At 52.5% G+C, this 11,177-nt stretch overlaps 1 protein-coding gene across 1 annotated transcript; it reads left to right on the top strand.

The window, feature by feature from the left end:
- Window positions 1-1,045: 1,045 nt before the first annotated feature.
- On the top strand, window positions 1,046-5,469 carry LOC125523692 (LRR receptor-like serine/threonine-protein kinase RGI5). Its single transcript, XM_048688751.1, is given in 3 exon segments — window positions 1,046-2,721; window positions 2,723-4,316; window positions 4,857-5,469. Coding segments are annotated over 3 exon segments (3,210 nt in total). The 5' UTR covers window positions 1,046-1,491; the 3' UTR covers window positions 5,243-5,469.
- Window positions 5,470-11,177: the final 5,708 nt, after the last annotated feature.

The following is an 11,177-nucleotide window of genomic DNA, read 5'->3' as shown; positions in this document are numbered from 1 at the left end:
ATCAAAGTTCATGGTAGTACAAAGAACACAAGAATCACTAAAAAATTCCATCCATATCTATAGAGCACCCAACTACGACTATAAACACTGAATCGAGCCCAAGACGCATCGCCGTCATCGCCCTTACTCATTGGAACCGGACAAACCTTATTCTAATAGACAGTCTAATATTTTGTACGAAAAATGGGAAAGAAATTTTGGCGACCAAAAGGTTCTTCCTTCTTTTGCTTACTATCGAGCTGATTGTTGCATTGTGCCAAAATGTAAGGACATCTCCAACGCGTGCACAAAATCGCCTGTAAATGTCCAGGGGCAGAAGGTCAGGACACTCTTTGTCATCTGACGATACATAAAATGTCTGTGAACATGGACAAATGTCTGAAATTTCATAAACTGCTGTCGAACTTAGAAGTGGTTTGGGGGAGCTCGAACATACTACGAGTACGCACAAGCTTTGGACCGCACAATAAACACACTTTCTCTGGGGAAGACTTGTGTGAGATCTGGCGTTAGGTGAAATCTACGAGATCAATATTTTTGGAAAACAAATACATGTTCAGACATTCTCAAAACTTTTGTAGACACACATCAATGTTTGATATGCAACCTCAAAAAGTTCTTTCAACTTACATTAATAGAAACAAAAACGATAAAATCAGATGTGAGTAGTGTCAATGTACTATTCACCCGAAGCTGCTACCATTCACATTCGAATGTCTTTTTTGAATCTCTAAATGTGCATCGAGTTTTGAGTTGATGTTTGGGGTTGTATATATGCCCGACATGAATGTTGTCAAATATTTTCATATTTTTTTAAAATGTCTAAATATGATTAACTTTTTGTTGATCTCACGTAAATTACCAGCTAGAGGCAAGCAACACGGGACGAAAATTGCAGTTAAACAAGTGCACTCAGCAGCAGTGACACTACATTACCAGCTAGCTCTAGCCCCCGACCTAGTGGAGGAGACCACCCGTAGCCACCATTAAATACTCGCCGCGCCCAAGAAGCGCAGATAAGACGAGGACAAGCGAGGTTTTACCACCACCACTAACCCCAATTCAAGGGTTTAAGCTAACCCAAAGCTCATAAAAATAGTACACCCGCACACAGCCGATGACAGAGAGAGAGTGTGTGCGCGTGTTCAAAAGAGCCGGGCAGGGAGCCAGACAGGGAGCAGCGTCTCCGCTCCCGGCCACCTCCTCCCCCGCCTCCATATGCGTCTTGGGTGCGGCTCAAGCAAGCACCAGCTCGACGCAAAGCTCCCCCTCCCCCGCCACCTCACTGCCCCGCGCTCCACTCCCACATGCCCCGCCATCGCCCCGCCCCCTCCCACTAGCCACCGAGAGGGCTTCCCGGCCCCATGCGGCGGTGAGCTCCAGCTCGCCCACGCCGTGCCGCCGCTGCTGATCGGATAGGCGGGGGGGAGGAAGGAAAGAAGCGCTCGTTTCAGACTTTTTTGGGTGGGTTTCTTGATCGCCGGAGCGGGAATGGCGCACCGGCGCGGGTGGTTCTTGGCGGTGGCGCTATTGCTGACCGCGCTCGCGCTCCGGCCGGCCGCGGCGCTGTCGTCAGACGGCCGGGCGCTGCTGTCGCTGCTCCCGGCGGCGCCGTCGCCGGTGCTGCCGTCCTGGGACCCGTCGGCCGCGACCCCCTGCTCGTGGCAGGGGGTCACCTGCTCGCCGCAGAGCCGGGTGGTGTCGCTCTCCCTGCCCAACACCTTCCTCAACCTCTCCGCCCTCCCGCCGCCGCTCGCCTCGCTCTCCTCGCTCCAGCTGCTCAACCTCTCCACCTGCAACATCTCCGGGACCATCCCGCCGTCCTACGCGTCGCTCGCCGCGCTCCGCGTGCTCGACCTCTCGTCCAACGCGCTCTACGGCGCCATCCCCGGCGAGCTCGGCGCGCTCTCCGGGCTCCAGTACCTGTTCCTCAACTCCAACCGCTTTACGGGTGCCATCCCGCGCTCCCTCGCCAACCTCTCCGCGCTCGAGGTGCTCTGCGTCCAGGACAACCTCTTCAACGGCACCATCCCGGCGTCCCTGGGCGCGCTCACCGCGCTCCAGCAGCTCCGCGTCGGGGGCAACCCGGGGCTGTCGGGCCCTATTCCGGCCTCCCTCGGCGCGCTCTCCAACCTCACCGTCTTCGGCGGCGCGGCCACCGGTCTGTCTGGCCCCATCCCGGAGGAGCTCGGCAACCTCGTCAACCTCCAGACGCTGGCATTGTATGACACCGGCTTGTCCGGCCCCGTGCCGGCGGCGCTCGGCGGGTGCGTGGAGCTGCGCAACCTCTACCTCCACATGAACAAGCTCTCCGGGCCGATACCGCCCGAGCTCGGGAGGCTGCAGAAGATCACCAGCCTGCTGCTCTGGGGCAATGCCCTCTCCGGGAAGATCCCGCCGGAGCTCTCCAACTGCTCGGCATTGGTGGTGCTCGACCTATCGGGCAACCGGCTCTCGGGCCAGGTGCCGGGGGCGCTCGGGCGTCTCGGCGCGCTCGAGCAGCTCCACCTGTCGGACAACCAGCTCACGGGGCGCATACCGGCGGGGCTACAGACCTGCAGCAGCCTCACCGCCCTGCAGCTCGACAAGAACGGCCTCTCCGGGGAGATACCGGCGCAGCTCGGGGAGCTCAAGGCGCTGCAGGTGCTGTTCCTCTGGGGCAACGCGCTGTCCGGCTCCATACCGCCGTCGCTGGGCGACTGCACCGAGCTGTACGCGCTGGGACCTGTCCAAGAACCGGCTCACCGGCGGCATCCCCGACGAGGTCTTCGGGCTCCAGAAGCTCAGCAAGCTGCTCCTGCTCGGCAACGCGCTGTCGGGGCCGCTTCCTCCGAGCGTCGCCGACTGCGTGTCGCTGGTCCGGCTCCGGCTCGGCGAGAACCTGCTCGCCGGCGAGATACCCAGGGAGATCGGCAAGCTGCAGAACCTGGTGTTCCTGGACCTCTACTCGAACAGGTTCACCGGACACCTCCCCGCCGAGCTCGCCAACATCACGGTGCTGGAGCTGCTCGACGTGCACAACAACAGCTTCACGGGGCCCATCCCGCCGCAGTTCGGGGCGCTCATGAACCTGGAGCAGCTTGACCTCAGCATGAACAACCTCACGGGCGAGATGCCGGCGAGCTTCGGCAACTTCAGCTACCTCAACAAGCTCATCCTCAGCAGGAACATGCTCTCCGGGCCACTGCCCAGGTCGGTTCAGAACCTGCAGAAGCTGACCATGCTGGACCTGAGCAACAACAGCTTCTCCGGCGCGATACCGCCGGAGATCGGTGCGCTGTCAAGCCTGAGCATCAGCCTGGACCTGAGCGGGAACAGGTTCGCCGGCGAGCTGCCGGAGGAGATGTCCGGCCTGACGCAGCTGCAGTCGCTCGACCTGTCAAGCAATGGCCTGCACGGCAGCATCTCGGTGCTCGGGGCGCTCACCAGCCTGACGTCCCTCAACATTTCCTTCAACAACTTCTCCGGCGCCATCCCCGTGACGCCGTTCTTCAAGACGCTGTCGTCGAACTCCTACGCCGGCAATCCCAGCCTGTGCGAGTCCTACGACGGGCACATCTGTGCGTCAGACATGGTTCGCCGGACCACACTCAAGACCGTCAGGACAGTGATCCTCGTCTGCGCCATTTTAGGCTCGATCACTCTCTTGCTTGTGGTGGTCTGGATCCTGTTCAACAGAAGCAGGAGGCTCGAGGGCGAGAAGGCGACGAGCCTGTCGGCCGCCGGCGGCAACGACTTCTCCTACCCGTGGACGTTCACGCCGTTCCAGAAGCTCAACTTCTGCGTGGACAGCATCCTGGAGTGCCTCAAGGATGAGAATGTGATCGGCAAAGGCTGCTCGGGGGTCGTGTACAGAGCGGAGATGCCCAACGGCGACATCATCGCCGTGAAGAAGCTCTGGAAGACGACCAAGGAGGAGCCGATCGACGCGTTCGCCGCCGAGATTCAGATACTGGGTCACATCAGGCACCGGAACATTGTCAAGCTGCTCGGTTACTGCTCGAACAAGTCTGTCAAGCTCTTGCTCTACAACTACGTCCCCAATGGTAATCTGCAGGAGCTCCTCAGCGAGAACAGGAGCCTGGACTGGGACACACGGTACAAGATCGCGGTCGGGGCGGCGCAGGGGCTGTCCTACCTGCACCATGACTGCGTCCCGGCGATACTCCACCGGGATGTCAAGTGCAACAACATACTGCTCGACTCGAAGTATGAGGCCTACTTGGCCGACTTTGGGCTGGCCAAGCTAATGAACTCCCCCAACTATCATCACGCCATGTCGCGCATCGCCGGTTCTTACGGATACATTGCTCCAGGCAAGTGACTTCTATTAATTTGTGTTTTTGCTTTTACAGTTCCTTACTCTCTTCAGCATCTAGAACTGTATACATGGTAGTGTGCATTCACCAATTGATCTCACAGCTCTGTCACTTATTGGGGTAGTGCTGTTACCTATGCAAGAATCTTTGACCTGTGGTTGCTTCTAGTAAGCTTAACGAGTTAACATGGTTCTTCATCCATGACCATGTCGATTGCTTATAGTTCAAGCCGGTGAGTTGGATTGACTAGGTATTAACTGACATTGTCCTTGGACAGTAGTACTACAACAATATACTGAAGTGTAGCACATCACAAGCTGCTAGAGTTTCTCACATCACAAGCATCCTTCTTCACTGAAGCAAGTTGACTTCATGCTGTTGATTCCAATGCTTAGCACATCACTGTCTTGATTTGTGTAATTATACTGAAGTGTAGCAATACAAACTACAATTATTATTCTACTAACTACTAAGTAAAATAGAAGATAATTTCAGTTAGAGGACCCAATGGTTTGACATTTGCCTTTTTCATTTCAGAGTACGGCTACACGGCGAACATCACCGAGAAGAGCGACGTGTACAGCTACGGCGTGGTGCTGCTGGAGATCCTGAGCGGGCGGAGCGCCATCGAGCCGATGGTCAGCGACAGCCTCCACATCGTGGAGTGGGCCAAGAAGAAGATGGGGAGCTACGAGCCGGCGGTGAACATCCTGGACCCCAAGCTGCGCGGCATGCCGGACCAGCTGGTCCAGGAGATGCTGCAGACGCTGGGCATCGCCATCTTCTGCGTGAACCCGGCGCCGGCGGAGCGGCCGACCATGAAGGAGGTCGTGGCCTTCCTCAAGGAGGTGAAGAGCCCGCCGGAGGAGTGGGCCAAGACGTCGCAGCAGCCGCTCATCAAGCCCGGCAGCCAGGAAGCCTGACGATCGAGAGCAGTGCTGCGGCGGATTCAGTGGCGCGTCTTCTGCAGGAAGAGAAATGGAGGGAGATGAGGAGATGATATTTGAAAGGAAAAAGGAGTAGGGTTTTTGATAATTGCCTAGCTAGCTTTGGTTAGGGGTTTCTTGTACAGTTTCAGATGACGTTTGTAGCCCGTTCTGGGGGACTTGAATGGGAAATTTTCTCGGTTATTTAGTTTGCTCTTGCAATACGCCACGCCATTGTGCCTCCCAGTTCACAGTTTACTCTTCACTTCATTTCGCACTTCGTTTGGATGTGATGTGATTCTGAGTAGTGTCCATGTCAGCATCGCCAAGACAAGGACTGAACCACTGGTTCAGTCGAGATGAGTTATTGCCAATCAGCAGGCTGTAGCGGATCCGGCAACAGAAGATGGCGCGATAGAATTCAATCAAGGAGATGGGCCGGCCCAGCGGCCCAAGCGAGCGACCAACCCACCGCGTTGGCTCGACGACTACAGCCTGGCCCGTTAATCGAGCTAACGGTAACTGGTTTAAATAGAGATCGATCTCTTCCTGTAATAGGGGGCTAGGATTGGAATGACGGCTTCGGCCGGTGTAATCGGATAGCTGTGAGGGTGGTTGGGTGACCAGCTACCGAACTTTTCCCCAATTTGAATTCGAATCTCTAAATTCCTCCCCGATCTAATGAGTTGCTTATAGTTGGTATCAGATTCGGCGGTCCTGGAGCTTCCGCAGCATCGCCACGGGACGCGGTGGCGAGATCGGCGGCGATTGGAGGCGATGGACAAGCTGTCCGAGGACGGGCGCGGCGTCTACGCCCTGTTGCGGGCGGATTTCACCGCAGACTTGGACCAGCGCTTCAAGGAGCACGGCGACACCCTTCTCCAAGCTGTCGACAAGCTAATCCAGGCGAACACGACGGCGCTCGACGCTCTCCTGTCGGCGCGGGTGGACAGCGTACGGGACGAGTTCGCCCTCGAGATCGAGCAAGTCCGCGGTGAGCGACCGCGGGAACAAACCGGGCGCATCGAGATCTCGTCGTCACGGATGGCTGGGAGTGGTCGCGGCGGCGCCTCCGACTCCCTTGGCATCGATCAGGAACACCGGGGGAAGGCACATAACACTTATGTCCCTCCTCCGGTCAGAGGTGCGCGTGATTCCACTTTCCGTGCTCGTTCTTCTTCCATCGGTGATGCGGGCTACCCGGATACTGCTGATGCGTTTTCGTTTGGTGTTCGCGCGGATCTCCCTCGATTCGATGGTGCGAATCCGAGGTTGTGGCAGAACAGATGCGAAGACCAGTTCAAACTCTGGAATACTCCGCCGCACCGATGGATTTCGCTGGCGACGTCCCAATTTGAAGGAGCAGCGACCCGGTGGTTGGAATCAGTCCAGCACAAGTCGCCAAACATTTCGTGGTCTAAATTCTGCTGCAGTTTGCAGAGTCGCTTCGGCCGAAATCAACACCAGACACTGCTTCACCAGCTCTTCCGTATAGCCCAAACCAGCACAATTGCGGATTATGTGGATAGATTCGCCGATTTGTATGATCAGTTGTCCGCATATGAAGAAATCCCCAACACCTTGCACTACACTACCCGCTTCCTCGAAGGACTCAAACCAGGGGTTCGCGTTGCAGTGGCGCTTCAGAAGCCTAAGGATCTAGATTCAACATATGACTTGGCCTTGCTGCATGAGGAGCTCGGGGAAGGAGTAACCCATATCAACTCACCTGCAGGCGTGCGATCAGGTCCATTTCCACTTCCTCTTCCCCCAAAACCCCGTGTCAGTGAAGATCGGCGATAGTCTGACACTCTGAAACCAACAACAACTGACGACAAGTGGTCTGCATTGCGCGCTTACCGCAAGTCCAAAGGGTTATGTTTCGTTTGTGGAGAAAAATGGTCCCGTGACCACGTGTGTAAATCAACAGTGCAGTTGCATTTTGTTCAAGAACTAATTGATCATGTTCAGTCGATGGAGTCCACCCCGACAGATAGTTCAGAGTCAGAGACAGTTTCTGTTCACAGTATGAGGTTGTCAGCTGCTGCAGTTGGGAAAGACCCCAATGCTCCGTCCTTACAGTTGGAAATTCAGTTGCAAGGGCACACTATGGTATTTTTAGTGGATTCAGGCAGTACTCACTCGTTCATCGACAGCTCTTTTGCTCCTGTGTTGGGGCATATTCAGGATACTACTCCAGTTTCTGTTACAGTGGCAGGAGGAGCATCATTGCAGTGTTCTCAGATGTTGAAACAATGCAAATGGAGCTGTTGTAGTGCTGAATTCTCATCTAATTTTTGGCTATTGCAGTTGTCCACTTATGATGGCATCTTGGGCCTTGATTGGTTGGCTCAACATAGCCCTATGCAAGTGGACTGGACTCAGAAGTGGATGTCAGTCCAGCAGTCTGGCAGAACAGTTACTTTGCAAGGCCTGGTGCCTGCTGACTTTGCACTTACAGTGATATCATTGTTCTTCGTTCAGTGTTTTGCAACTTCTTTAGTTTGTCCCGAGATGCAAGCAGTATTGGACAAGTTTCCTACAGTCTTTCAACCTCCCACTGGCCTCCCTCCTAGACGAATGCAAGACCATTACATTCCTCTGATCCCTGGGGCCCGACCAGTTTCTGTCAGGCCATACCGAATTGCTCCCTAGTTAAAAGATGAGTTAGAGAAGCAAATTGCAGAGCTCTTGTCGTTGGGAATGATTCGACCCAGCGAAAGCCCTTTTTCCTCTCCTGTCCTCATGGTCAAGAAAAAAGAAGAAGGGGAATGGATACTTGTTGTTGACTTCAGACATCTGAATGCTATAACCCTGAAGAGCAAATACCCAGTACCCATTATAGATGAGTTGTTGGATGAACTAGCTGAGGCATGTTGGTTTACCAAAATGGACCTCAAAGCTGGATTTCACTAGATCAGGTTAGCTCCAAGGGAAGAGTACAAGACTGCATTCCAAACACACCATGGCCACTTTGAGTTCCTGGTAGTTGCCATGGGCTTAACTGGAGCTCCAGCAACATTTCAGAGCACTATAAACTTTGATCTGTCCCCCCTGCTCAGGAAGTGTGTGCTGTGTTTCTTTGATGACATACTAGTTTTCAGCAAAACATTTGAGGAAAACTTGGAACATGTTGCTCAGGTTCTGACAATTCTGCAAGAGAAGGAATGGAAAGTTAAGATGTCAAAGTGTGCATTTGCTCAACAGGAAATTGCTTACTTGGGACATGTCATTTCTGGTCAGGGTGTGTCTACAGATCCTGCCAAGGTAACAGCTGTCCAACAGTGGCCTACTCCAACTAATGTTAAGGAAGTCAGGGGTTTTCTTGGACTCAGTGGTTACTATAGGAAATTCATTAAGCACTATGGGATTATTACCAAACCTCTCACTGAACTTCTCAAGAAAGGGATGCCATTTGTATGGACCAGTGTTACTGAAGAGGCCTTTGTGGTGCTCAAACAAGCTCTAACATCTGCTCCAGTATTGGCTGTGCCAGATTTTTCCAAACCATTTACCGTGGAGACTGATGCATGTGAATATGGCATTGGAGCTGTCCTCATGCAACAGGGTCACCCATTGGCATTTGTTAGCAAGGCCTTGGGACCCAAGAACAGAGGTTTGTCAGTCTATGAGAAAGAATACCTGGCTATTCTGTTGGCTGTAGATCAGTGGAGGTCATACTTGCAGATGCAACAGTTTATTATCAAGATTGACCACAAGAGTTTGGCACACCTGCAGGATCAGAGATTGCATACCCCTTGGCAACAGAAATGTTTAACTAAGTTACTGGGCTTAAATTACACAATTCAGTACAAACAAGGGAACACCAATGCTGCTGCTGATGCACTTTCCAGGAGACCTCCTGATGGAACAGTTCTTTTCCAGATTTCTTGTGCACAACCTACATGGTTGCTGGAAATTGTTCAGAGCTACAATGGTGACCCTAAAACATAAAACATTTTACAACAACTGGCCATAGATCCTGCATCTAAACCACAGTTCTCTCTGCACCAAGGTCTCCTTCGCTACAAGAACAGTATATGGGTTGGGCCTGATGCAGATCTACACCTCAAAATTTTTACAGCCTTTCATGCTAGTCCAGTTGGGGGTCATTCTGGCTTTCCAGTCACATACAAAAGAATAATCTCCCTCTTCAGGTGGCAAGGAATGAAAACCTTCATCAAAACTCAAGTCCAATCCTGCTTGGTGTGTCAGCAAGCTAAACCAGAAAGAGTTCAGTACCCTGGATTGCTATCTCCTCTGCCAGTACCTTCCAAAGCTTGGGACACAGTGTCTATGGATTTTATCTCAAGTCTTCCTACATCCTTCCAGTACAACTGCATACTTGTGGTGATTGACAAGTTCTCTAAATATGGTCATTTCGTTCCTCTCTCACACCCCTTCAATGCTCAGAAAGTGGCTGAAGCTTTTCTAGACAATGTGTACAAGTTGCATGGTATGCCCAGGATTATCATCTGTGACAGAGACCCTGTTTTCACTAGCACATTCTGGCAACTGCTTATTTCCAAAACTGGAGCAGAGCTGAACATGAGTACAGCATATCACCCAGAGACTGACGGCCAAACTGAAAGAGTAAATCAACAAATTGAGTGTTTCTTGCGGTGTTTCATCAGTGCCCATCCTACTAAATAGAGCAAATGGCTGTCGCTTTGTGAATTTTGGTACAATACCAACTGGCATTCGGCACTGAACAAAACGCCGTTTGAAATCATTTATGGGCAGACTCCACAGTTCTTTGGAATATCTGCTTCTGATACAATTGCTCCCGTGATGTCCAATCGTGGTTGGACTCCCGACAGTTGATGATTGCATCGGTAAAACAACACTTGTTGCGTGTTCAGCAGAGAATGAAGCATCAAGCAGACAAGAAACGGACTGAACGAGTTTTTGCTGCCAACGATCTCGTGTTCCTCAAGCTGCAACCATACGTGCAATCATCAGTTGTCAGAAGAGCCAACCACAAGCTTTCATTCAAGTACTTTGGTCCTTACAAGATACTCGACAAAATTGGAGAAGTTGCATACCGACTGGAGTTGCCTCCTGATAGTCGCATCCACCCAGTGTTTCATGTGTCTCAGCTCAAGAAGTTCATTCCGCCAACAACTCGGGTACAAACACAGTTACCCTCTCCTACAGCCAGTCTGCAAGTGCCTGTTCAGGTTCTGGATCGTCGCGTTCGTCAGTCGGGCCGCAAGACAGTGATGCAGGGTTTAATTCTCTGGAGTTGCGGTACACCAGCCACTGCTACTTGGGAGGATCTGGATTCGTTGAAGCAGGAGTTTCCCCGAGCTCCGGCTTGGGGACAAGCGGGTTCACAAGGAGAGGGGGATGTCAGCATCGCCAAGACAAGGACTGAACCACTGGTTCAGTCGAGACGAGTTATTGCCAATCAGCAGACTGTAGCGGATCCGGCAACAGAAGATGGCGCGATAGAATTCAATCAAGGAGATGGGCCGGCCCAGCGGCCCAAGCGAGCGACCAACCCACCGCGTTGGCTCGACGACCACAGCCTGGCCCGTTAATCGAGCTAACGGTAACTGGTTTAAATAGAGATCGATCTCTTCCTGTAATAGGGGGCTAGGATTGGAATGACGGCTTCGGCCGGTGTAATCGGATAGCTGTGAGGGTGGTTGGGTGGCCAGCTACCGAACTTTTCCCCAATTCGAATTCGAATCCCTAAATTCCTCCCCGATCTAGTGAGTTGCTTATAGAACATCTCATGCCTATTGCAGGAAAAAATATCTCACGAGTAGGCGCAAACTGAATATTGTACTCCCTCCTATCTAAGTCTTTTTAATATTCCAATAAGGGACTACATACGGAACAAAATGAGTGAATCTACACCCTAAAATATATTTATATACATTCATATGTAGTTTGTGTTAAAATCTCTAATAAGACTTATATTTAG

The sequence above is a fragment of the Triticum urartu genome, chromosome 7 (genome assembly GCF_003073215.2).
Source record: "Triticum urartu cultivar G1812 chromosome 7, Tu2.1, whole genome shotgun sequence".
NCBI lineage: Eukaryota > Viridiplantae > Streptophyta > Magnoliopsida > Poales > Poaceae > Triticum > Triticum urartu.
This window is presented reverse-complemented; position numbering and strand designations above follow the sequence as displayed.